Source organism: Onychomys torridus, chromosome 3 (genome assembly GCF_903995425.1).
Source record: "Onychomys torridus chromosome 3, mOncTor1.1, whole genome shotgun sequence".
In the NCBI taxonomy this organism is placed as follows: Eukaryota; Metazoa; Chordata; class Mammalia; order Rodentia; family Cricetidae; genus Onychomys; species Onychomys torridus.
The window spans coordinates 38,657,762-38,684,214 of record NC_050445.1 but is presented as its reverse complement, the minus strand read 5'-3'; the positions used below and the strand labels follow the sequence as shown (position 1 = coordinate 38,684,214).

Here is a 26,453-nt window from a genome sequence, read left to right as displayed (position 1 = left end):
GACCAAAGCCTCTCTTTCTGAGCTACTTTGAATTATTAATTCTTGGCCTCTCTAGAAACACATAGCAGTAGCCCACTCGTTGTCAGAATCCAAAGAACAACATTATGTAGTGCAGGTATCTTAGTTACTGTGTTGTTGCCTTGGTAACACACCATGACCAAGGCCACTTATAAAAGAAGGAGTTTAATTTGGGGTTCACATTTCCAGAGGATTAGACCCAATGACCATTATGGCAGGGAACTTAGCAGCAGGCAGCCAAGCGTGGACTGGAGTAGTAGCTAAGAGCTTACTTACATCCTGATCCACAGACAGGAAGCAGAGACAGAGACACTGAGTGGGAATGGTGTGGGCTTTTGAAACCTCAAAGTTCACCCTCAGAAACACACTTCTTCCAACAAGGTCTTTCCCAAACAATTCCACCAACTGAGAATGACGTGTTCAAACACAGGAGTCTGTGGGGGCCATTCTCATTGAGACCACCACAGCAGGACCTCCTGGAGGTCCAGGAGATGATGAAAGCAGAGGTGTGCTGACATCTGAACTCACCGGTTCATTTCTTCTGCTCGTCTCTTTCAGTGCTGCCTCCTGTTTATCCCAAAGGGTTTCACAGTACAGAACCCTTGGATCGGAGTTGGTAGTACACAGAAGTGGTTGGCTGTTTCTTATTGCACAGGCTTCACTCTTAGGCCTTCTTCCCTCTGCTTCCCATAAACCCACTAATACTGGTCCCTTATATTTCTCACTCTCTGAAAAACATTGCCTCCTCACAAACCAACACGAATGGACACTAGAGGACTATAGCTGTCTCAGAAGAAATCAACAAACTCACAACATAAGTGATCAAAAGAATATGAACCACGAATTTAAGCATGGCAGCCTGTTAGCCAGAGCAAATGAAGAACACAATCAGAAGCATATGTTAAATGTTGTATAGGTCTTTAGGAAAACATGCATGCAATTGTTTCATTGTCTTTAAACATGTAACTTTACAAGAAAAGTGATAGTGTAAACATTAGGGGAGCTGATAAATACTAAATATAACCACAAATATGATGACCCTGGCAAAACTGAGAGATGCAAACCTTGTAATCACGAGGTCAAGATTCTGCAAGGAGAAATAATGTGTGTAGTGAGTGTTTTAAGTACTCTAAAAGCCAGTCCTGGGCACGACAGCCCCTTACCTCCCCTCAGCCTTAGTCTTGATCTCTAGCTCCTGGGTGCTAGGATCATAGGGGTGTATGTCACTTTGCACCAAATAGTATTGTATCATGGTTTTGATTTGTACCATTTACTGTGCCTGTTGACCACTTCTGTATATTCTTGGAAATGCTTTATGACACACGTCCTTTAGAGATATGACTTGCAAATCTTCCTTCTTGTTCTGTGCTTTTCCATTTGTAAAGTCATTTGCACTCTTGTTCTAGTGCTCACTCTTGTGCACATACTCACTTGCGTGCTCTTTCCCCATCCCCCCTCCTCTCTCCCCCACCCCTTCTCTGTGTATGTATGCATGTGTTATGTATATGTTCTATTTTAGACACTGAGAACCAAGTAATGAACAGAGCAGCCTCTGCCTTTATGTCACTCCCATTCTAGAGCAGGAGGAAGGCTGTAAACAGTGTCTGTTGTTTAATACAAAAGGCTGGGAGGTGTGTTAAAAAATAAATACAGGGGGCATATAGAGCAACATGAAGTCAACAATTAGTACTAATCTGCTGTTGATTGTAAATATTGCCATCTTATATATCCCTTCCATTTTTAGTACCAATGACAGGATTCACACAGAGAGCAACTATTGATCCAGAACTGAATGAAATACATGTCTTATCTGGACTCAGCAAAGACAAAGAAAAGAGGGAAGAGAATGTCAGAAATTCCTTCTGGATTTATGACATTGTGAGGAATAGCTGGTAAGGATCATTGTCGTGCTGCAATCCCAGTGATATTTACATGAATTAGTTTATTAAAAATGAGCATAGTGGGAGACGTGTTAATTTGTGACAGTGAAAGAATACTCAATTTTGTTGCATTGTTTTGAGACAGACTTACTATATTGCCTCAGCTAGCCTTGAACTCATGATTTCCTTGCTTCTGTCTGGGATTATAGGTGTAAGCCACTCCACTTGGCCTAAAATATCAGTAATTTCAAGAAATCAGTGTTGTTGATAAGATCAGCACTTGTGTATACAGTGACATTAAATGAGTGGAATTTTACTCTGTTGTTCGCTTTCTGATACTTCTTGTTCTGGGGCTTTGCAGAGTTGTATTTCACTTTAGGTTATCACCAAGTAGATAGGTGAAATTGAAGCTAATGTTCTGCAAACATCCCCTGTCATAGTGCTGGTGAAGGGTAGGTTTGACTTATCATTTCCAAGCCAAGATTTGTCCCAGAGCATCTGGCAAAGCAGACGCTGCATGTTCTGCTTGGGAAACAGTTGCAGAAGATCCAGCTCTGGTGTTCAGTGACAACAGAAACACTTCCAAGAACCAGCTCCATTTTCTATGGCAGTATGCTCGGCAACTGTGGGATCTGTTGTTTTCTGAGGAAGACATTTTGTTTGCATTCAGAGAGAGTGTGCTTGAGTCTTCCACTGTGAGGACACAGTATAACACCTCTTCACTTTTAGCACTTCCTGTGTACAGTTCCTGTTTCCAAGCACAAGATAGGTTGTTCTGAAGTGAGCTATTTTGAAATGTCAGAACTAGTTCTAACAAGTGTGTGCCCCCTTTACACACTGACTTTGCACTCGGATGTGACAAGTGTACATTTTTTTTCTGTTGCTAATTGGGCATTGACAGTCAGCTTATTGGCTCTGATTGTCTGAACAGTGTGGTTGCTGCTGATCCTCTGAAGTACAATGTCTTAAGAGCAGTGTCTTCCAGGTCTTGTGTCTATAAGAATGATCAAGCTGCAAAAGAGAATCTGAGTAAAAGTCTTCAGGAAGAAGAACCATGTCCAAGGTTTGCCCATCAGCTCGTTTATGACGAGTTACACAAGGTATGCTAACCACTTTGACCTGTACATTTTCTATGGACTACAGTCTGAAAGTATCCCTGAATAGATCTTATTTCTGATTGTTTTTAAGTGGATTTGAATGAAAAATTTTAATACAGAAGCAGACATTTAAGAGAATATGTAGCAGGCATTCAATTTTATTCTTTTTAAACCCTCTCCCCCCACGCACACACACAAGATTGAATGTAGAGCCTCCTACATGCTAAGCAGGTCTTTAACTACTGCACTATATATCTGTCCTCGGCCCTTGTTTTACTTTTTATTTTGACACTGCCTATGTTCCCCAGGCTGTACTTAAACTCATTCTGTAGCCCAAGCAAAGTTTGTAATCCTCCTGCCTCAGCTTTCCTAGTAGCTAGAATTACAAGACTATCTCACTAGCCCCAGTTTTTTCCTAAATTTCTTCAAGAGAATAAACATTTTGTATGGTCCATAGTAATTTTTGATGCTTTTTGTTTCTTATGTTGTTTGTTTTTTGTTTTTGTTTTGTTTTGTTTTGTTTTGTTTTTCCCTCCTCTGGAGCAGGGTCTCAGTAAGTAGCCTAGACTAGTCTCAAACTCAAGATTCTTCTACTTATATCCATATGATGAGATTACATGTGTACACCATAACATTTTTCCTGTTTTGAAAATTGTCAGTGACTTCTCTGTCGTTCCATAGAACAGATATATAACGTGTCATTGAATATATGTTGTGGATATTCAAGTATAAAATGAAGGTTTTGCATTTTGAAAAGGAACAGGTATATAACTTTCCAGGCATTAGATTTTCCACCTGTATAAGAAGTCATGTCATCTATATATTTCTTATATAAATGACCTCTGTCTACCAGCATTGTGAAAATAATTTTTGTATCACTAAATGTTCACAGAGTAGCTTCTGTAAGTATTTTCCTCTTAAATTTCATGTGTAATTTAGCAACTGGACTCAGATTGTATTGAAACTTACTAGCAGAGCAAACTTTTTCTGCTTAAGCCACAGGTGAAGGTTTGAAATCTGTACTATATATCTTGAGACCTTCGGATGAAAGATAACATGGAAATGAATACAAGCCCTTACTCCCAGAATTTTCCAACTTAAGGGGGTAGTGAAGAATTTTCATCCCATGGGCTAGGAATAATTTTTGCTTGGTGGGCTAGAAATAATATTTCTTTTGTAATACTATGAATGTAAATGTTTTCAAATTTTCAGGGAAATGTCTTAATGTTTAGTATAAGTTGTAGAATAACATTGAAATTCTGCTCTAATGGTGAAATCACTATTGTAATCCCTTTACATTTCTTGTTTAGTATTAATTGAATAATGGATAATATTCTTAAAGTTATATATGTCTTTTACTATTTGACATTTAGGTTAAATCAAAATAAGATGTTAAAAGTTTTTACTGAAATTTTAATATATTCTTGACCTTCAATGTTGTATTTAAAATTCATCTCAATTCTTTTAAATATTGCATTTTTTATTTATTTTGACCAATAATTAACTAGATAACCCTTTTATTTGTAGTTCTCTAAAATATGTGTTGGATTAGCTTATTCCTACCATGGTTTTTATTTCATTTTCCACTTGTCATTATAATTCTAATAGTATGATTTTAATACACATGTAGCTTTGGAAAGAGCTTTAGAATGAAATGGAATGAAGAAAAATCATGGGAAACCTCTGATAAGAATGTATCAATTTAAAAAATTGTCAAATGAATAAGGCAAAGAGAGTTAGCTATCACATACTCCTGAAAAAAGACATTTCCTTATGAGCTCTGTAGTCTTTTTGAGTATGTATGAGTTCTTTAAATTCTGGTTTGTTGTGTTTCTTATAGGTTCATTATTTATTTGGTGGAAATCCAGGAAAATCTTGCTCTCCAAAGATGAGACTAGACGACTTCTGGTCACTGAAGTTGTGTAGACCTTCCAAAGATTACCTTCTGAGGCATTGCAAGTACCTCATACGAAAACACAGGTATAAATATAATTGACTAAGCTGGGTGTGGTGGTGCACACCTTTAATACTACCTCTCAGGAGGCAGAGGCAGGCGGATCTTTATGAGTTCAAGGACTGTGTGGTCTATATAGTGAGTTCCAGGACAGCCAGAGCTACATAGTGAGACCCTGTCTCAAAAGCATTTTTTTTTTAAACTCTAAGTCTTTAATTAGCATTGTCGGCTATTCTTGGAATGACTTAGCTATGGATGCAGGTCTCTCACTGTAACTGTTAGAGAAGATAGTCAAGTGCTCTGAGATACTGGATTTTGTAAATATCTGCTCATTTTTTCTTCTTTCAAAGGGAGATACAAAGTAAGGATACATATAGGCAGGTGCTAATTTTTTAATATGCAAGTAAAATTTTGCAAGTGTTGGCAGAAAAAAATATCAATTGCCAAATACTTTTAAGGTTGCGATTGATTAGACATGATTTAGTCTTAGCAAGTAGCAAGCCACTAAAAATGTAGAAATGCACTTGTCATTTGGGTGACTGGAAGTCTTAGGTGCTAACTTGTTTTTTGGAAGAAGGTCATCATTTATTAATTACTGCATGTTGGTCCTGATTCTTAGTCTCATAATTAGATAATAGAGTGGAAACTGCCATTGTCACTATTTTGTCAAAGTGAAAAACTGAGGCAATTTTTAATGGCTTCTACAACTCATAAGGTACTCAGCTGAAGTGGCAAAATGAGGTTTGATCCTGACCTTTCTGACTACAGAGAGCTCCATGTAACTGTTATGCATGTGATATGTTTGTGGGTGTACATGTACACCTAATGTGTGCATTTTTATGTTTATCAAATATATTTGTGTATTAGATTTTATATAGAATATAATTGCCTAAAATGTCTGCATATGTACAAAGCAAGTCTGTGTTTTTTTTTTTTTAACCATGTTCTTAATTATCTTTCCCTGCTTTCACAAGTTGTATTTTAGAAAAATTAATGCAGAAGCTCCTTTGAGGCATCCCTATAAATAACAAGTTTATTTCCTTTAGGATCTCAGAAGAGGCGGTCTGACTTTTCAGTCAGGATGACAAGGAATGGACTATAATAAGGTTTAAACTTTGAGGCACTTTCAGCTAGTTGCCAAAATTCACTTCTTAATATCTTACTTAGTGTTTGCTTTGTTTACAAAAGGGCAATATAAATTCAGAAACCATAGTGCTTCTTTTTCTGCTTCAGCTAGAACACCTGGTAGGTGGAAAGTTAAATTTAGTTCACTCTTAAAAGTCTTCTTTTGCAGCCCAGAGAAATGACTCAAGCTTTTAATCCCAGCACTTAGGAAGCAGAGTTAGGTGGATTTCTGTGACTTCAAGGCCAGCCTTGTCTACATAACAAAAAAATCAGTAGGATTTTAAAAGACAACATAAATATGTACTTGAAGTCCTTTTTGAATATTGAACATTAGCTATCAAAACAAATGCCAAAGGAGCCATAAGAAAGCATTCTGTGTGTTCTTATGCCACTACTATCACTCTGTGTAAAGAACCTGCATGGATGGTGGGCTTTATACACTAAATTCTCAAGGACTTTTGTGGCTTACGTTCTGAGGTGAGCTAGCCATTCATCTAGACTGGCTCCAGAGATCCCCCTTGTCTCCACCTCCCAGTAGGTGTGTGCTGCCACTCCAGACTTTGGACATGGGGTCTGGAGGTCTAAACTCAGGACCCCATGCTTGCTTAACAAGCACTTGACCCACTGAACTAGCTCCGCAGCCTTCCCTTTAGATTTTAATGAAGAAAGTAGTGCATACAAATAGTAACTTGATACTTGATTATAGCCTTTAAATTTTTATTGCATATATATATATATTGTATATATAGGCTTTATTTAACTGAAAAAAATGGGTCTTGTTCCTTTGAGTCAATGAGTGTCTTAGTTAGGTTGTTTTTGTTTGTTTGTTTTTTTGTTTTTTGTTTTTTGTTTTTTAATTGCTGTGAAGAGTCACCATGACAACTCTTATAAAGAAAACATTTAATTGGGGTGGCTTGCATACAGTTTCAGAGGTTCATGGTGGGGAGCATGGCGGTGTACAGGCAGACATGATACTGGAGAGGTAGCTGAGAGTCCCACATCTTGCAAGCAACAGGAAGTCAACTGAGACACTGGGCAGTATTCTGAATATAGGAAACCTCAAAACCTGCCCCACAGTGACATACTTCTTCCAACAAGGCCACACCTCCTAATAGCACCACTTGCTGTGAGCTTATCCCATAAGCTCAAACTGCAACAAATAACAATGTGAGTCACCATAAACATTGTTAGTATGTTTACAGGTACAAGTGCGGCTGCGCAGGCCTTTAATCCCAGCACTCGGGAGGCTGAGGCAGGCAGATCTCTGTGAGTTCGAGGCCAGCTTAGTACACAGAGCAAGTTCCAGGACAGCCAGGGTTATGCAGAGAAACCCTGTCTCAGGGGTTAGAGGAAGTATAAGTGCCAGTCATATAATACTACATGCTATTCTGTTTTATGTGTAATTGACTAGTCTCCTTTTATTAGAGTCTTTGGGTTACATCAGCTTACTAGATATTTTAGGTAATTCTGTAATTTTTATCCAATCCATCCAACAGTGATGGTTTGTCAAAAAGTTACTTTTCATTTCTTCCAGAAATAACAAAGATCGTTCATTTTCCAACAATCATGCTAGCCCAAGAATTTGTTTTAATTGTAGCCATTTGTCTTCTCCTTTAAAATTCTTACTGGATCAGGGGTAAAGCTCAGTGGGAGACCTCCTTCCTAGCCCTTATTTTTGTTTTCAGCACTGCAAAATAACAACTACAACACTTTTGATGGGCAGGTAGGGTCATAGTTTATAAGAAGAGATGGTAGTCATGTCATAAATGGAATGGATAAAGGAAAAAAGGAAAGGATCCTCTACCAAACTTTTCAGAGCATGAGATCAATTCACAAAATAAAGTAACTGAAATTGAAAGTTTGTGACCCGCAGTTTGTTCCTGTGGGAAAAGAATTGCTAATTAATCTCAGAACTTAAGCCACAAAAGTCCTTGTGACAGAATTTAATGTATAAAGGCCCACTGTCCATGCAGATTCTTAAAGTAATAATAGTGGCTTAAACATAGGCAACATGAGAACTCAGCTCTTTCTTGAGGTTGCTTTTGGTATTTGTTCTGATAGCTAATGTCTAATATTGGAGAAGGAACCTTGAATACATACTTATTTTGTCTTTTTAAAGTTTTACATTTATTCATTCATTCATTCATTCATTCATTCATTCATTCATTGGTTCTGGTTATTGAACCAGACCCTATGCATGCCAGATAAGCATGCTATGACTGAGCTACATTCCAATATAATAGTATATATTATTTTTTATTTATTCCTTCTTACTAAATTGTCTATCTTGACCTCTCTGGAAATCACTTGTGGAATGCTAAAAGCAGCCAACCACATAGAGTCTTTAAAAGCATTAATAAAAATGTTCATTTATTGCAAAAATACTTATTGAGCACCTATGTGTGGCAGACATGGGCCTAGCCTCCAAGAATGGATCAGTGAAGAATCCAAAGTTTCTGCTCTCAAGCTTCCACTCTTAGAAGTGGAACCTGACAGTAAGTATGTCCTGGGTAGTAGGAATAGGGTAAACAGAACATCTCAAAACTATTGTTCTCATACTTGTAAGGGAGCTGAGGGTGTTTTCTTCAGTAAAAAATAAGTGATTTTGTTTTAAAGTTTCCACCCAAAGACTTTGAAGAAATAGCTATTTAAGGTGGAAATGTCCCAGAAAATAGGCAGGGCTCTGAGGTTCAAGGTGTTGCCATGCTTACATTGTTTGAGGAGGACTGTGTAGACGTGGAAGGAGTGACGTGACAGTAACAGGGAGGGTCAAGTTCTGCAAGGCCGAGGAACAGGAGCTGTGAGATTTTCAAAGATGAGTACACGTTCAGAATTACCAAAAACAGGGTATGCGGTCATATTGAATTCTTCAGAAACGGTCAGTTTGTACATTGGGAAGGCTAAGTTCAGTGTGGGAACATGGAAGGCATCTGTGAACGTTTGAAGAAATGCCTTGAGCTGACATTCCATCATTGAGTCATCAGCAGAGAGGGAGAAGGTGCAGATTGAGGAGAGTAACAAGGATGTTTGGTATTGTCTGGAGGCACACCATGGGAGAGGCTGAGAACAGACAGTTTCTGAACAGCGAAGGGTCTACAAATAGAAGCTTTGGTGGTTTGAGTATGGATCCAAGACAAAGAGGTGTCAAGGAACATTTATCTATTACAGTTGTCAAACAGACAATAAGAGGCCTACTTTAAATGTTTGAAAACACAGAGACCTTTTCTTCTGCTAACTTTAGCCAAACTTAAGTGTTTCCTATATTACATATAGAATAGAAGCTTATTTCTATAAAGTAGCTAACACATTTTGATAGAAATTGGCATACTAATTGGACAGTCTTTGATTATATGGGTGCCTACCCTGTACTACTAGGTCATGACTTTTTGTTTTTCTTGTGGAAAGTTACTTGTTCTATTTAGTTAACATATAGATTTTTGAGGAAAAGAAGTATCTTGTGAGCCAATGATATAAATAAAGTGTCACCATTAACTTTTCATATAATATTCATCTTCTAAACTGGATGATGATTTGTATGTAGAAAGGAGCAAGACTTCTTAAAGCATTAAATTCATGTTTAACCGTAGGGAAGAACTGCTGGTTAAACACAACTCTAGACTACAGGAGCACTTTTTACATGTTAAGAAGCCCAGGATGGGGAGAGATAGCTCAGCAGTTAAGAGCACTCTGGCTACTCTTCCAAAGATCCTGAGTTTAATTCCTAGCAACCACATGGTGGCTCACAACCATCTGTAATGAGATCTGGTACCCTCTTTTGGCATGTAGGCAGACATGCAGACAGAACACTATACATAATAAATAAGTATGAAAAAAAAAAAAAGAAGAAGAAGGGGAAGCAGCAGCAGCCGCCCAGGATGGAAACAACAAAGCTCACAAGCAAGAGGGAAGACATAACTTTCAGTAAATTGATTTCTTAATGAACTAAATAGAATGGAAAGTTAAATTTGAGTTTATTTCACATTGCAGAGGATTGGGGTATGCCTAGGATAATTCAGATGAAACAGTTATTTTAGGAATAGCCCAGGCATTAAGGTACCTTCTTTGCATTTTAGTAATGAGGCCTAATGCAGAGTTGTGTGTGAAGCTAGAACAGTTCTGTTTGCTTCATTGTGTCCTCCTGTTCAGCTGGCTTCTTCTGACTTTGCTTTCCCTAGGCCTCAGAGCAGGCAGGCAGGCAGGCTGGCTGATAGACTGACTGTTTTATGACTTCAGCCTACTCCCTCCTCTGTGTATGCTTTTTATATGTTCTTTGTCTTAATTCACCAATAGACTATTCTATTGCTGTGAAGAGACACCATGACCAAGGCGACTCTTATAAAGGAAACATATAATTGGGTGACTTACAGTTCAGAGTTTCAGTCCATTATGATAATGGTGGGACATGGCGACATGCAGACAGACATGGTGCTGGAGAGGTAGCTGAGAGTTCTACATCTTATGCAGACAACAGGAAGTGAACTGTCTCACTGGCCTGGCTTGAGCATATATGAGACCTCAAAGCCCACCTCCACAGTGACACACTTCCTCCAACAAGGCCACATCTCCTAGTGGTGCCACTCCTTTTGGGGGCCATTTTCTTTCAAACCACCACATCCTTCTATATCCATCTTTTGGTTCTCTTAAGAGAGAGTCCTTTAAAGAGTGTCCCTATTGGGAAGGATTCTGCCAAGTCACTTGATAAGCTGCTGATCAAGCTTGAGACAATTGCCTTTGGCTCAGGGAATATCGTGGAAGAGGGTGGAAAGATTGTAAGAGCCAGAGGAGCAGGAAGTCTGCTGTGAGATTTTCACCTAGAAATGACAAGGAAGTGACACCCATGATACCTCAACAATATATAGTTTCCTAAACAAGACTGAACGATGGCAGTGCCAGTAGGCATGCTCATAGGGAAGGGGAAATGGTATACGGTACTGTCCCTAGGCAGAGAGCCAGATAACTAAGGAATGCTGAGAGTGGGAACATTAGTGTTTTCAGGGATGACTCTGTTAATTATCTAATGCCGTGTGGTCAGCCCTGACATCATATATAAGCAGCACTAAATGAAACTGGCAAACCTTATTTATATATTTATGCATATATGTAACAATAATAATCAAAGAAAAAGTGGGCCATCAATTTGAGAGGGAGTGGGAGATCATGGGAAAGGTTGGAGGGAGGAAAGGAAAGAGGGAATTTTTTTTTTAATGTAAGGTAAATATTCACTTTAAAAAAAAAAATCTAACCTGTGCTAATGGTACTTACTAAAAGTACCATACTTGGACTACTGTCTGCAATTCAAATTCCAAGGGATCTGGTGCCTTCTTCTGGCTTCTCTGGGCACCAGGCATACATGTGGGTTCACATATATACGTTCAGGCAAATCACTTCTTCATATAATTTTTTAATAAAAAAATTGATTCTTTTTAAAGTGCCTTATTCATTTCAACTTCCAAACTGTTAAGAACTATCAGAAATTCTAGTCTGTTAGTCTCAGAAAGCAATTTTAGTCTCTATCTACTTGGTTTTGCTGTGACACATTGGGTCTTTTAAAGTTGTTATGTGAGTATATGTGCACAGTTAGGTGTGTGCACACACTGCAGTGTGTGTGTGTGGAGGACAGAGAACAATTTAGGGAAGTCAGTTTCTCGGATTAAACTCAGCTCACTAAACAAGGTGGCAAGGACCCTGTTTACTAGCCATCTTGCCCACCTGTATACCACGGTTCGTAGGGAAGGTAAGAAGTGCTGTCACAGACTTTCTAGCAGCCCAGCTGGCTGCCACATGGCATTTCTATTGCATCTTTCTTCAAGTCTTAAAGGCATTTCTCATAACTCAAAGTAATTGTTTCCCTTGTTTTGTATTTTCTAGGTTTGAAGAAAAGGCCCAGATGGACCCTCTTAGTGCTCTGAAGTATTTACAGAATGATCTTTATATAACTGTGGATCATTCAGACCCAGAAGAGACAAAAGAGGTAAAGATGGCAGTACAGTTTAGAAGTGGAATATTCTTTTAAATGTTTTTCTAGTTTGAGTGCTTAAAGGAAATGAAGAAAATATGATGCTCTGATCTTGGATAATAAAAAATGGGTGAAATAAAAAGTCAACAGGCAGCCAGCCGTGGTGGCACATACCTTTAATCTCAAGAGGCAGAGACCGGCAGACCTCTGTGAGTTCAAGGCCAGCCTGGGCTACAGAGTGAGTTCCAGGACAGCCAGGGCTGCACAGAGAAACCTTGTCTCAAAACACAAAACACAACAAAAAGTGAACAGATGTGGTGAACAAAGCCAGGTGTGGTGCTGAATGGCTGCACGTCAACGTTAGGAAGATTGAGGCAGGAGGATCACTAATTAAAGGCTAACCTAAGTCACATAGTGTCTCGTAATACCTTCTATCCAAGAGAAAAAGAAACAGAAACTGAGCGGGCACATTGGATTCATTCAAAAAGAAGTTTTGGGTATAAAATTTTAAATGAGACATTAGTACTGTATTTATGAAGGAAATTTTTTAAGTTTTTTTAGATCATCAAGGTTTATATGCAGTGGTTCAGTGTGCGCTTCTGTTGATGTTAAGATCTCTTAAGAGAAGAATAAAACTTCCCTTTCTTGTGTGGAGAAAGTGGGGGGCGGGGTTGGAATACTTGCAGTGTCAGTATTTACTTGTGAGAGGCTTCTTCTAGCAGTATAACTTGACTATAGGCTACTAACCTCATTCACCTAGTTCCTAAACCTGAGAAACAAGTCTCAGGATTTTGTTCCACAAGGAAGAAGCACATGTTCAAGGTTTCTGTTCTTAGGGGTACGTGTGCCTGTCCAGTGTGTGAATGTGTCTGCACTGGACCCTACAGTCTCTTCCTGCCCCTTCGCTTCTGTCTGAGCTGCAGCCATACGCCTTGCTCCTCCCTGCTGGTGCTGAGGGCTCTCGAAGCTCTGCCCTACACCGCTTCCTTGTTCGGGGCCGCCTTGCTTTGCCTTGGTGACTCTTTTGAGCACTTTTCTCCCTTCTTGTTGACCCCCTCATGGATTTTGATTTCCTGTCAGATTCTTTCCTGCACCAGGATCAGGATCATTGTCTCTTGTTTTGGTTTTTCAAGACAGGGTTTCTCTGTGTAGTTTTGGTGCGCCACTGCCGCCACCCAGCTGGATCATTGTCTTTCTAAGGCAGTCAAACCTGCATGTTTTCTACACCGAAACAGAGTTCTCTCTCATGGCCTACCATGAAAATATGTTCGGTCCTTCTCATTCAGTATTGGTTGTGGTTCTTCTTTAGGTATAGAATGAGCAAAGCCCTCCGTTTAGGGGACAAGAAGTTGTTTTTCTTTGAATGTTTACCTGATTCCTGATACCATTTGAAATGTGGAAAATTACTGTAGTTTTGCTGAGAAACTAGTAATCTGCCATGATTTATTACACCATGTAGTTGTGAAAATACATTAATGGACATTTTGTTGTACCATGCATTGAGAATGCTAAATCAATTTCTTTGTATTTTCTCCATGTTCTATATAAAATGGCCATAACTGGACATACTTATTTTCTTCTTTTTTAAAAAAAAAAAACAAAAACAAAACAGATCAAAACAAAATGTTTCAGAGTAAATAGTGTCAGCTGTGGGAGCTGTAAGGTCAAATAAAACAGTTTGTTCTTAGAGTTAATGGGAAAAATCAGGACATGGAACTATTACAAGTTCAGATATAGCCATTTTAAAGTATGGGTAGCTGGCTCTAATATTCTGTGAATCATACATTTTGTATGATGCGGGTTTTCTTTGCATTTTCTAAAAGCTTAAACAGAGTTGCTTAGCCCTAGAAGTTAGTGAGATGGTATGTGCTTGTGACCATTAGAATCATCTCTAAACTTCACAAACTGTACCCTCACCTTCAATTCTTACTCTTTTTTTTGAGACTATTTCTCTGTGTAGTTTTGGTGCCTATCCTGAATCTCGCTCTGTAGCCCAGGCTGGTCTCGAACTCAGAGATTTTGCTTGCCTCTGCCTCCTGAGTGCTGGGATTAAAAGTGTGCATCACCACCGCCTGGCAGTAGTTTAAAGTACTTTTTAATCCAACAGTCTGGATTCTTTTTTTTTTTTTTCCTGTTTGTATGCTTTACTCAGTTTCTCATTATTTAAATTAACTTCTCAGTAACCAAAAGTATTTTATGTTTGAATAGATGTGGAAATTATCGTAGTCTTCATCATTGTATTATAACTAGTATTAGGACAGTGATAGTTACCTACCATTGTAAATCAAAGCACGGTTCTTTGTTGTCTTCACTTTCTCAAGTGTTGGTTTGGAATTGGGGATGAACTTTTAATAAACTTTATAAAAAATGAAATTGAGCCTATACTTTTGTAAAGAATCCCATCAGGATCCTGTTTTTTTGTTTGTTTGTTTGTTTGTTCAAACTAATAAAATATATAGTAGTTCAGAAACAACCACCAAAGAACAAGAAGCAAAGGCCCACAAAATAAAACAAAAATCATGAAAAGAAAAACAGGATCAGCTGGTAGTGAGAGGGGACCTAGAAAAGTTAGGTATATATAGATTAAATACTATACATGGATGAAAATGTTATGTTGAAACATGTTATGTGTAATTAATATATGCTAATAAAAATGCTTGAGAAAAAAATACCAAAATCAAGCCTATCATTTTCAGAAAAGATACTATAATAGAGGAGTAGGGAAAACAAGTTTTCAACTAATAGACCACATTCTGTACTAATTATACAATTCTTTTATGTTTACAAAATATTGCTCTCATTCATTTAATAGCTGTGTATTGATTCCTTACTCAGCCAGGCATTCTTCGCATAGGAAATAAGTTTATAAATGGAATGATCCTTGTTTAGAAGGTGCTAATAGATACAGGTGCTAAGGAGATAATAGATAGAGTAAGTCAGCAAACTAAATAGTCCGTTATAATTCGGTTAATAGTGTGGAAGCTAATGTAATGTAAGAAAAGTAAAGGAACAGCATAGGGCCCACACCTGAAGCCTCAGGACTTGGAAGGTGAAGGCAGGAGGATATGGCATTCCAGAATGTCCTCAGCAACACAGTGAGTTCAAGGCCAGCCTAAGCTACATAAGACCTTGTGTCAAAAAGCCAGTGGCAGGGAATTGGGCCTAAAGGAGATCATAATTTATAAGGGTAAGAATTGGGGCAGTTGAAGTCTTAAATGGGTTCATCATAATAGGCCTCAAAAGAAATCAGATTTGCACACAGACTTGAAGAATATAAGGGAGTTCTCTGAAGAGATAGTGTAGTGAAGATAATTTTCTGACAGCTGGAACAGAGATGCTTGGGGTTATGGGAGCACTCTGGCATGGTTTAGGAGGATGGTAAGGGGCCCATGCTAACTGAAGTGGAGAAGGAAGAAGGATAGGGAAAGTGTGAAATGAGGCTAGAGAGGTGCACACAGAGACTAGGAAAGCAGACTATGCATGGCTTCATAAGCCTTAGCTTTTACTTTGAATGATGAAGGATTCAGTTCCAGATATAGTGCATGGGAACGATAAGCTCTCTGTATTTAATTAGACCACTCTGACTACTGTATTGAAGAAAGACCAAAAGGGAACAAGGATAGAGGCAGGAAGACCCATGAGAGAAGTGGCAGAAATCTGAACCCTAAGCTGTGGTAGTTCAGATCACAGTAGGGTGGTAAGAAGTGAAGAGAATGGACATGTGATTGGTAACTTAAATGTAGTTTAGAAGAAGTGAGCTGAAAGTTGCTTTTCCTCTGGACTCAGTAAGGCTCCTGACTGAGATTAGGAGCCTAGTTGACATGTGTCCAATTTGAAATGCCTGTGAGACAACCAGCTTGCTGTGTTTAGGTTGCAGTTGGACATTTGAGAAACTTGGGAAAGAGGACTGTAATACAATTTGGTATCTATTAAAATTATATTATAGTAAATACCAGTTCAACTTATATGTCAGTTTGTTAGAAGAACAGATTTCTCTTAAACTTCTCCATAAGGAATCAGTGTTTATTTTTCATTTTAGGAGTTAGAAAAGAAAAAGAAAAACTCAAGATAAAATAGAACATTAGTGAAATAGGAAATATGCGATAAAAAATAAAATATAATGGTGGTTCTTTGAAAAAGTAAATAAAATGGATAACCTCTTATCAAGATTCGTGATGGGAAAAATGAAAACATAAACTGTCAGCATCACATTTGTCTTAGTTAGGATTTTTATTGTTATGAAGAGACACCATGACCACAGCAACTCTGCCAAAGAAAACATTTAATTGGGGTGGCTTGTTTACAGTTTCAGAGGTTCAGTCCATTATCATCATGATGGGGAGCATGGCAGCGTGCAGGCAGACACGGTGCTGGACTGAGAGTCCTACATCTTACAGACAACAGGAAGTCAACTGACTGTCACACTGGGGGAAGCTTGACAAAAAGAAACCTCAAAGCCCGCCCCCTCAATGACACACTTCCTCCAACACACCACACCCCCAATAGTGCCACTCCCTTTGGGTGCCATTTTCTTTACAATCAACCCAGCATGAAAAAGGAAAGTCACTAGAACCCCAGCAACATGAAAAGAGTAACTAAAAGATACAATAAAAACCTTATCAGCATATTGAGGAGCTTAATGTAGTGGACAGAAGAGTCCTTAAAGGTGTAATTTACCAAAATTGACTTAAGAAGAAATAGATCTTTTTTAAAAAATTTTTTTTAATTTATATTTTATGTATGAGTGCTCTACATGTATACCTGCACACCAGAAGATCCTATTATAGATAGTTATGAGCCACTGTGTGGTTTCTGGGAATTGAACTCAGGACCTCTGAAAGAGCAACCAGTCCTCTTAACCCTGAGCCATCTGTCCAATGCCCAAAATAAGATATCTTAAAGAATCCCATATTTACTACATAGTTGAATTTGTAATTAAAAATGTTTTAGCAATTACTCTAACTCCAGTGTCTATCAGTAATTCTATTAATCATTTAAGAAACATAAACTCTCAGAAATCATACAAATTCCTGGATGTTTGTGTGAATCCATTGTAATTCTGCTGTGAGAGGTAACCAAAGATACTATGAGCAAATATATATATAGATTACTACTGAGGAGATTACTACCAGCAGTTAAGAGCACTAGCTTCTCTTCCAAAGGACCAGGGTTCAATTCCCAACACCCACATGGTGGTTCACAACTATATGTAACTCCAGTTCCAGGGCATCTAACATCCTCTTCTGGTCTCCATTGGCATCAGGCACTCACATAGTATACAAACTGGCATACAACCAAAACATCTATACACATAAAATAGTAAAATAATAATAATATTATTATTATTTTTAAAAGATAGATAAGTCTAGAATATTTGTCCCATTTCAGACTTCTAAAAGACAATTGGGCCTTATAAAATATTAGTGTGTAAACATTATCTGAAAATTAAAGACATCCAAGGAAGTTGAGATAGGAATATGAGTTCATAGTTCATAGTCTGGGCTATACAATGAAAACTTCGTTTCAAAAAATAAAAAGGAAAAATCAGTATGTTATTGTTTTCTTTTAATCTAAATGGTGCTGGCGGGGCCTGGGGTTGTTGGCAACATTTGGTGATTGGATCTGTGCAATGAATGCATAAAAACAGAGGTTATAACAAATGAAAAGTCACAAAGTTATTTTTCTTAAGTGTGTCAGCCTAATTTGCATTTGTATTTCTTTACAGTTTCAACTCTTAGCCTCAGCTCTGTTCAAATCTGGCTCAGATTTCACAGCTCTAGGTAAGTGTGCCAGCAGTTTATCTTGTGCTAACATTTGTTTAGATTTCAGTGTCTCATGTGGAACATTCAAGTAAGTATATGCGATTTCTGATAGTTGTTTCTCAGGCATCATCTAGCCGTTCCTGCCTGCAGCGTTCAGTTCATGTGCCGCTTGATGCAAGCCGCGCAGCAGAATCATGGTCAGATAAACTGATCTTTGTAGCACTGCTCTGGAATCAACCCTTGAGGGGTGGGCTGTTTTCTCTCTGTTCTTCAGGGAGTGGTGTGGTGTCAGGGGGTGGGGATGTGTAAATGGGGAGGGGATGAAATGTTTTGAAAGTAAATTATCTTTCTTTAGAAATGAAAATTGTTAATTGTGGATAAATTAACTCAAGTTCCTTTAAGATTTTTTCCCCTCAAAATTCTCAGATATGGATATTAGTCTTCTTTAAGAAGTATTCTTATTTACTATTAATAAATTACTTGAAAAAATGTGGTGCTAGGAATTGAGTGGTATTAATGGATGATTAAAGTAACTAAAGTTATAGAATTCCAATAGCATAAGAAATGGTCACAAGAATTGAAAATTGATTACATGAAATAGCCTTTGCATAGCAAAATACTATCAACATAGTAAACTGAAAATCTTTACCAGCTGTACTTTAGGCAACTAGAATATATAAAGAACTGGTACACATACACAAAAGCCCATGTGAATGAATTAATCATGCCAATCAGTAATGGGGCCAATGAACTAAACACACAGTTCTCAAAAGAAGAGATGCAAATGGCCCAAAAATGTTTTTAAAAGATTTCAATATAGTTAGCCGTAGAACAGTACAAACTAGAGCTGCTTAGAGACTTCATTTCACTGCAGTCTTGAGCATGGCTGTCCTCAAGGAAACAAAAACAAACTCTGGCAAAGGAGATCTTTTTCAGTATTGGTTCAGTATTGGCGGGGTGTAAACTGGTGCAGCAGTTGTGGAAACCAGTGTGGAGGCTTCTCAAAAGCTAAAAATAGAACTATAATATTACCCAGCTATGTCATTCTGGACATGGACCCAGAGGATTCTGTATCCCACCACAGAAAGACTTGCACATCCTTTTTCATTGCTGCTCTGTTCGAAGGGAAATGGAATCACCTTAAATGCCTATCAACAGATGAATAGGTGATTGTTAACAGTTCCAGGATTGTAGTAAGAATGCAGCTGAATATGAAAAGCTATACCTGGAAAAAATCAAGTCATTCTTCCAGAGGAACCTAAATCTCAAGGAATATTTGGTGTTATTCTGTTTTTAACGTATCAACTGTTCCTGCTATGAATTTCATGTGTGCTCTTAACTTCCCCCAAGAACTTTTAACAGTTTATTTTACCTGAAATTCTTCTCAGCATCCTAGGCCTAGGAGACAGGTGAACTTAGGTGCATTGCTTTGTTTCTTGTGCAGATGAAGCTCAGACACTCCTTTCTCTCACAGCCCAAATGGCATTCCAGAGCAATTGACTCAAACAGAATGGTTTTTTGTATACCAGGTACAATGTAGCTGTCAGGCAGGTTTCCTAGCTCCAAGCAGTTACCCCACCCTGCCAGTATATGGCAGCATAGGAAAATAGAGGCAGTTTTATTCTAGTGACTTATAGACTTCTTTTCCTAACCACCTGTAAGATTGTAGTTTCAGCACATTGATAATAGGCTCGTATGTAATGTTTCACCTAACCATTTATAAGAATATATTTTGAGCACATAAATTCCCTTTCTGACTTATTCCAGGCCTTATCTAACCCCACCTCCTCTATTCACTCCCCCTTTGTGTTGCAAATGAAGCTGGCTCTCACTGCTCTTGTGGGGACCTTGGAAGCCTAGCATTGGATTGTGAGTCAGGCTGCTGGTAGGTCTGCCTCTGGTTGTGGGAGCGGAAGGGGAAGGAACCAAGATGGAGAGAAGTGAAGATGAAGATGAGGACGAGGCAAAAAGAGCCTCGAACTAGGACAGGACAGGAAGAGAAGGGACAGAGAGGAGCTGAACATAAGAACAGGAAAGAATTGTGTAGAGAGAACTGACTCAGAAGAATCAAGTGTATAGACCAAAGAGTTTCGTGTATGTAGATTTATTAGTGAACCCTGCAGATTAATCCACCACCAGTAACATCTCTTCTGGAACTCTGGGTGGAGGCTATTGAGGGGCAGGACCCCAATAGCCCTCATTAGATAATGAAAGTGTGGTACATTCATACATGGAATTTTAATCATAAAGAAAAATGAGATTTGCAGGAAAATGGGTGGAACTAGAAAATGTTGCAGTGAGGTGACAAACACTGTGTTTGTCATGCACACATCCTAGCTTTCCAATTCCATGTGTTTATTATGGGGGAGTGAGTGTGGGGAGAGGCCAGAACACTGTAAAAGAGCTGTGGGAGGAGGAGGGGGTGGGGAGTAAGAGAACAGGTGATGTAAGAGTTGAAGGGGGGATTCTGGGAACATGGGCAAGAAGATGCACGAGAGGAGTGACCATCACCTAAAGCCAAGACTGTATGAAAACACCCAGAGGAGACCTGTTACTTTCCATGCTGATTTAAACATTAAGTTCGTGCACGCACACACACACACACACACACACACACACACACACACACACAGCAGCTAAACTAGGCTATCATAAAAATAAGTCTGCTAAGTCTATAATAGAAGTTCCAGAAGGATATTTTTATTAGAACAATTTATGATAGGTAGCTTCAGTCTTTTGTCAGCATTATACTTTTTAAGTTCTACACTGGGCTTGGACTCAATGATTCTTTGGCCTCAAAGAGTAATCCCTGAAACATGAGAAACTCTAGTTCTGTACTTGGCATTGTGAAATGTAATTTTACATGAGTACACACCAACCCTGTTGATGCCAGTGCTGTTGGTATTTGCCCAAGAGTTGTACAGCAGGGTGCACATACAAATATTGCTCTTTTCTTTGGAATCAGATGAGCCCTTGGTGGTACTGGTTTGCTTTCTTCATTGGTTGTCCTTTTGTCTGCTGAAGAGGAGTGATTCTTGGAAGAAAAAAACAAACATAAATTGTGTGATTCTGGTGCTACTCCCTGGGATGGGAAAGAACAGCAATGTTCCTTGGGATTTTTTTTGCCTTTCCTTTTCTATAACAAGTAACTGAGGCTTCTTTAAGGATTCAGGCAACTCTGGTTTTCATTTCTAACTCCAGAATAGCTTCAGATCATTGTGGTAAGTTAGGAAACAGAAAGGAAAAAACAGAAAACCAGCAGTCCTTAACTCCCAAGTACATTGGACTCCACTGGCTAGATTAGCAGGCACTATCATTCTAGTGGATATGTCTTTAGGGTACAAAACCTTGCAGCCCTGTCCTAGGTACAAACCCTGCTAGAGAGCTCACGCCTTTCAGAATTTTATCCTTCGAAGCAGGCATAGTGATAAACACATTGTGAGCCTACCATCGATTTAAAAGAATTTGGCCTTAATGTGTCCAGATACCACAGCCCAGAGCCATTATTTTACTTACTGGCGGGTAACACTAACCTGTCCTGGCTAATGTTTAGCCACTAAAACAAGAATTTCTTAACAGTGATTAAATAGGTTAAGACTGTGTCAGCAAATATTTTACCATTTAGCTTAATTCCTTTCTTCTGTTCTTCCGTACTCTCTGCCAGAGGACATATTTTGTCAAGAACAACTTGTTTCCTCGGGGTATAAACAAAGCTGACTCCTAGTACATCCTCGCGTCTTTAGAGTAGTCATTGTCTTCAGTCCTGGTTAGTACAGTGCAGCAGAAGTGAGAGGAACATGAGGGTGACATCAGCACCACCTTTCTCTGCAGCCACTGTGATTTCAGTCTTAGTTTTGGATCACAGAGTGTCCTGGATCCTGTCCCTTTACATGTATCGAAACAAACAGGCAAACAAATGTTACTCAGATGAAGTATAAGTTTCTCCTTACACAGCTTCCCAGTCTGCTCTACCTGGTGTATCTTTACCCAGCACTGCCTTGTAAAGAGACATGTTGATATAATTGATACTGATTATTCAGATAATTATGTTTTATAACCACAGTGGTAATTAGTGAAGGTGAATCACTGCTCTTGTGGGAAACTCAGAGAATTAAGTTTCTGAGCCCCTTCAACAGATCACTGCATAACATTGATTCTTGGGTATTTCTGTTTAACGCCTCCTTATTTAATACATTATTTATTCATTCACATTGAACTCATGGTCAGGAGGACCAAAGTCCCTGCCTGAATGAAGCTTGTTTAGCCTGTTGTCTCTGAAAGCCACATCACAGCTTACTCTCAGAAACACTAGCCTGCAGCTCCAGGCCACTTTAAATGGTGGGGTCACCATCAAACAGCACAGAATTTGAAAAATGTGGCTCCAAACAGAACATGAAATAACAGCTGTATGATCGGAGATCCGAAACAAGAAGGCAGACTTTACTGGGGATGTGCTTCTGGCAACGCAAATATTCTGCCATTCTGCACTTGTCTATAAATAGTCACAATAGTGCCCAAGTTTTGATTGTGGGATTACAAATAAATTTCAGTGATGAGGTGACTTTGTAAATATAGAATCTTTAATCAAGATTTTATATTAATACACATATATAAGCATATGGATTTGAATGTGCTGCTTTTGTTACATAGTGTAAAAACATACTATACAACATATTTAATTGTGTGGCTTTGAAATATTTTTATGAAACTGTGCTATATCTGCTGGGTCTTTATGAAAGAATTCTAAGGACCCTCTATAGTCCAATAGTAGTGTAAGTTTTGATTTCCTTATTAGTGATCAAAGTGAAGATACTTTTGAGGACAAGATGAGTATAGCATGTTGTCCTACACGCTCAGTTAAATGCAATGAGACTAAGTAGATAGACTTTAGAGTCTCCTCACCCACTGTCTGTGAGATCTTATTAAACTACTAACTCTCTTAACTGATTCTAAGGGTGGAGTTCCATGTCCAGGCCTAGAAATGATATGTTGACAGATAGTGTAACTGATTTTGGATTTCTCAAATAATTTGCTACTACAAAGAATTATGCCTTTTTTGAGAAATGACTGACTTCAGAGCTGTATAAGAATGAGTTTGAAATCTTATTGTATGGGAAAGTAAAGAAATGCTCAAAAATTGGTGGGTATATTTCTCACTGGTTAAATCTGAGATGATGTGAATATCAAAGTGAATGGTGACAGTGATGAGTTTAACATTGAATAAGAGAAAAGTTCAGGAGTACATATTGATCCAAACAGATAAATCTAAAAAGGAAGGCAAGAGGAGATCTTTATAGTTGGGCATAGCGGTGCACACCTTTCATCTCACCACTTGGGAAGCAGAGGCAGTGGATCTCTGAGTTCAAGGCCAGCCTGGTCTACAGAGTGAGATCCAAGACATCCAGGGATACATAGTAAAATCTTGTCTTGAAAAAGCGAGAGAGAGAGAAAGGGAGGGAGGGAGGGAGGGAGGGAGGGAGGGAGGGAGGGAGAGAGAGAGAGAGAGAGAGAGAGAGAGAGAGAGGGAGAGAGAGACAGAGAGAGAGAGAGAGAGACAGAGAGAGAGAGATGTCTTTATAGCAGAATTCCAGTTAGCAGCTATATGGAAGGAATCACAACTAGGAAAACCACAATGCTTTATAGAACTGCTCTTTCAGTCAGAACCATCAGTGACTACTCATCACTGGGTTTTGGTGTTTTGAGAAACAAGGTATTTGTGCTATGCCAAACAATTTCCCAAGTAGCAGTTTATTAATTTCAGAAATAGGAATAAAACTTTAGTAGAGAAATTGGGCATAGGCTGAGTTAACCTTATGACCAAAGTTAATATCATTGATAGCGGTCCAAACTGATAACTATGTGCTTTCTGAGATGATGCCCTGAGGACACAGTATCACTTCTTTAGTATTCTACCAAGGACTGCACAAACCAGTGTCTATCTTAGAGCTTTCAAAACAAACCCAAATTTAACACACACTATACAACTTTTCTATGTACTTTAAAAATCGTCTGTGCCATTAGAAGCTGCAGAAGCTGCAGATTTGATTCAGATCAAAGAGACTTCAAATCCAAATAGAGTGTGATCTCAGGTCAGGTTTTTGCTTAGGGATAAATGAATAATAAAAAGATTGTTAAAACATTAATTTAAGTTTTCCAAATTTATATAGAGTGAGCATTAAGATATAGCTCAGTGGCAGAACACTTGCCATGTGCAAGGAAGGTCCTGGCTTTATTCCTTAACCACAGGAGATGGATATGTGTAGAGTGGGGCAGGGACAGAAGAGGAGGGGGTGGTGGGTCCTATGAGTGGACGGATGTTCTGTTCTTAGTTGAAATGAGTTTAGTAATTCCAGAGTGAGGGTGTACAAGTACCCACAGGTGCTTCCACAAAAAGATGATGAGTTGGGCATGTCTATGTCCTCAATAAGGACATGTCAGGCAAGACACTAACAGCAGACTCTTCAAAGTGAAGGTCCTGGATGAATAGTCATTGGACTTTCGAAACCTTTGTGTTTTTGCAGTGTTTGAAAGTAAAGCAATTGGAAAAATTCAGAAAAGAATAATGATGAGAAAGGGTTATAATCTCACCTTCACAAATAAGCTTTGTTAGTATTTTGCAGTATTTCCTTCTATTCATGTCTATGATATGATAGTAAGCTTTGTTAAGCTAAGCTCAAAGGAAGAAACATTTTCCCCTGCAAACTTAAAAATACCAATAATAATAATTTTTTAAAATAAAAAGGAATGAACTATTCTCATGGCATTGTTTATTTCCTTCCAGGAAGCTGGTAACCTTGACAGTGTTATGTTCTATTTCTATTCTTTACAAGATTAAAACAAATTGGATCTAAAACTGTTGAGTGGAATCAGTCCAATTTGTGTTTTCCCTGAACTATCACAGCCATGGTTCTTTCTCTGATGGTCCCAGCTAGCCATTCAGTAATAGGAAAATCATTGATCGTATAAGCATTTAATTTGTATGTTAGAAGTCTGAAGCAACTGAGATCATTATACAAACTTCCCAAAATGGGGCATTGGCTGGTGTGAACTTGAAAATTAAATGTTACTAGATGTAAATATAGGGAAGATCCTTTACATTAATAAACTCTGTCTTTTAAAAATGTCTATTACTCTCTGGTACTTATTTGCATAAAAGTACTTGGTTATTCTCATTAAATATGCTCAGTATGGAACCTGTCACACAGCACCATAATGGCATTTGAGGTACCTTATGGGCTGGAGTACATGGACTTCTTTCCCTTGGTTGTCTGTGTTTTCACTCAGTCCTCTGGCAGTACTTCCACCTCTAAAGACCTTGCTGATTGTAGCCTGCTTTCCTGAAGATCTCTTCGTTACAATTTTTGTTATATTTCTTTACCAAAAACATTACTGGGACAGAAGCACTGAAGAGGTAGAGGACTGGAATTTCCTCAATTAAGTAGTAGAGTAATAATTTAGCAAAGGAGAGATGAGAAATCAGTATTAATAAGTACTGAAGTAACAATCTTTCTGCTAGGTGTTGTAGTTGCATTTAATCTGTACAGATGTCTGTGAAGTAAACAGGATTTCACAGATGTACATCTGTGAGGAAATGGGTGGTGGACACCAAGGAGGCTGATAATGCCTAGTCGAACCTGCTGCATCTACCCCCAGGGCAGTGGTTCTCAACCTGTGGATCATAACCCTTCCTCAGAGTTTGCCTACAACCATCAGAAAACACAGATACTGACATTACATTTCATAACAGTAGCAAAATTATAGTTATGAAGTAGCAACGAAGTAATTTTATGATTGGGGGTCACCACACCATGAGAAACTATTAAAGGGTCACAGCATTTGGAAGGTCAAGAACCAGTATTGTAGATGTTGTGAGCTGGTAGAACCAGGATCACGTTGTTAGAGTTTAGCTAGTTTTGAATCCTGTCTTGATTTTTATTTTCCCGTTGTGCATGATGCTGGTCACATTAACTTTTCTGTTTTGTTTTGAATTTTTGAAATAATATATAAATTTGTTTTCCTTTCTTCACCAGGCTTTTCAGATGTGGATCACACCTATGCTCAAAGAACTCGGCTCTTTGACACCCTAGTAAATTTCTTTCCCGACAGCATGACTCCTCCTAAAGGCAATCTGGTAGACCTCATCACACTGTGAACTGAGGAGTCAAGTTGAGGAATTGCTAGGCTCAGAAGTGGAGACTGGAGTCGGAGTTCCGTGTTTGCGTGGGCAGAGGTGACGTCGCAGTAACTGAGGACTGCATCAGAGTTTTGAAGGATCCTTATTATCACAAGTTTTAACCCTCTCCTTCGTACCTGACCTCAATCCCCTTTTCCTCATATTCCTGCATTAGGCTAATAAAGTGAAATTGATATACTTCCCATTTAATTATGCATATCTTTCTTTAGCTTTTAAGAATTAACAAGTGTTAATGAAAATGACTCTTTTCTGCTTTCCAGTTTTCCAAGTTTATCTGTGGTTAGGAAAGCCGCACTGTTAGCAGACTCGGTGCTGTGGGAGTGGGGTTTGCTGTTGGGTTGTTGGCCTTTGTCCCCTTGTCTCCTCTCTTCCTTTTACTTTCCCTCACATCACAACTGTTGTAAGTGTGTCACTGGCTTACTTCTTCATTCTTAGCAGGTGCATTTTTCTGTGGGTCAGTTGTTGTA

The 26,453-nt window shown here is 38.6% G+C and overlaps 1 protein-coding gene across 6 annotated transcripts in view; it reads left to right on the top strand.

The window, feature by feature from the left end:
- Mkln1 (muskelin 1) overlaps positions 1 to 26,175 on the top strand; it is a 315,449-nt gene extending 289,274 nt beyond the window's left edge. For all 6 annotated transcript variants that reach the window (XM_036182846.1, XM_036182847.1, XM_036182848.1 and 3 more), the window contains 6 exons: positions 1,763 to 1,910; positions 2,884 to 2,998; positions 4,836 to 4,975; positions 11,943 to 12,045; positions 17,756 to 17,810; positions 25,823 to 26,175. In XM_036182846.1, coding sequence (XP_036038739.1) covers positions 1,763 to 1,910; positions 2,884 to 2,998; positions 4,836 to 4,975; positions 11,943 to 12,045; positions 17,756 to 17,810; positions 25,823 to 25,944 — 683 coding nt within the window. In that variant the 3' untranslated portion in view covers positions 25,945 to 26,175. The remainder of the gene's footprint in view (positions 1 to 1,762; positions 1,911 to 2,883; positions 2,999 to 4,835; positions 4,976 to 11,942; positions 12,046 to 17,755; positions 17,811 to 25,822) is intronic.
- The last annotated feature ends 278 nt before the right edge of the window (positions 26,176 to 26,453 follow it).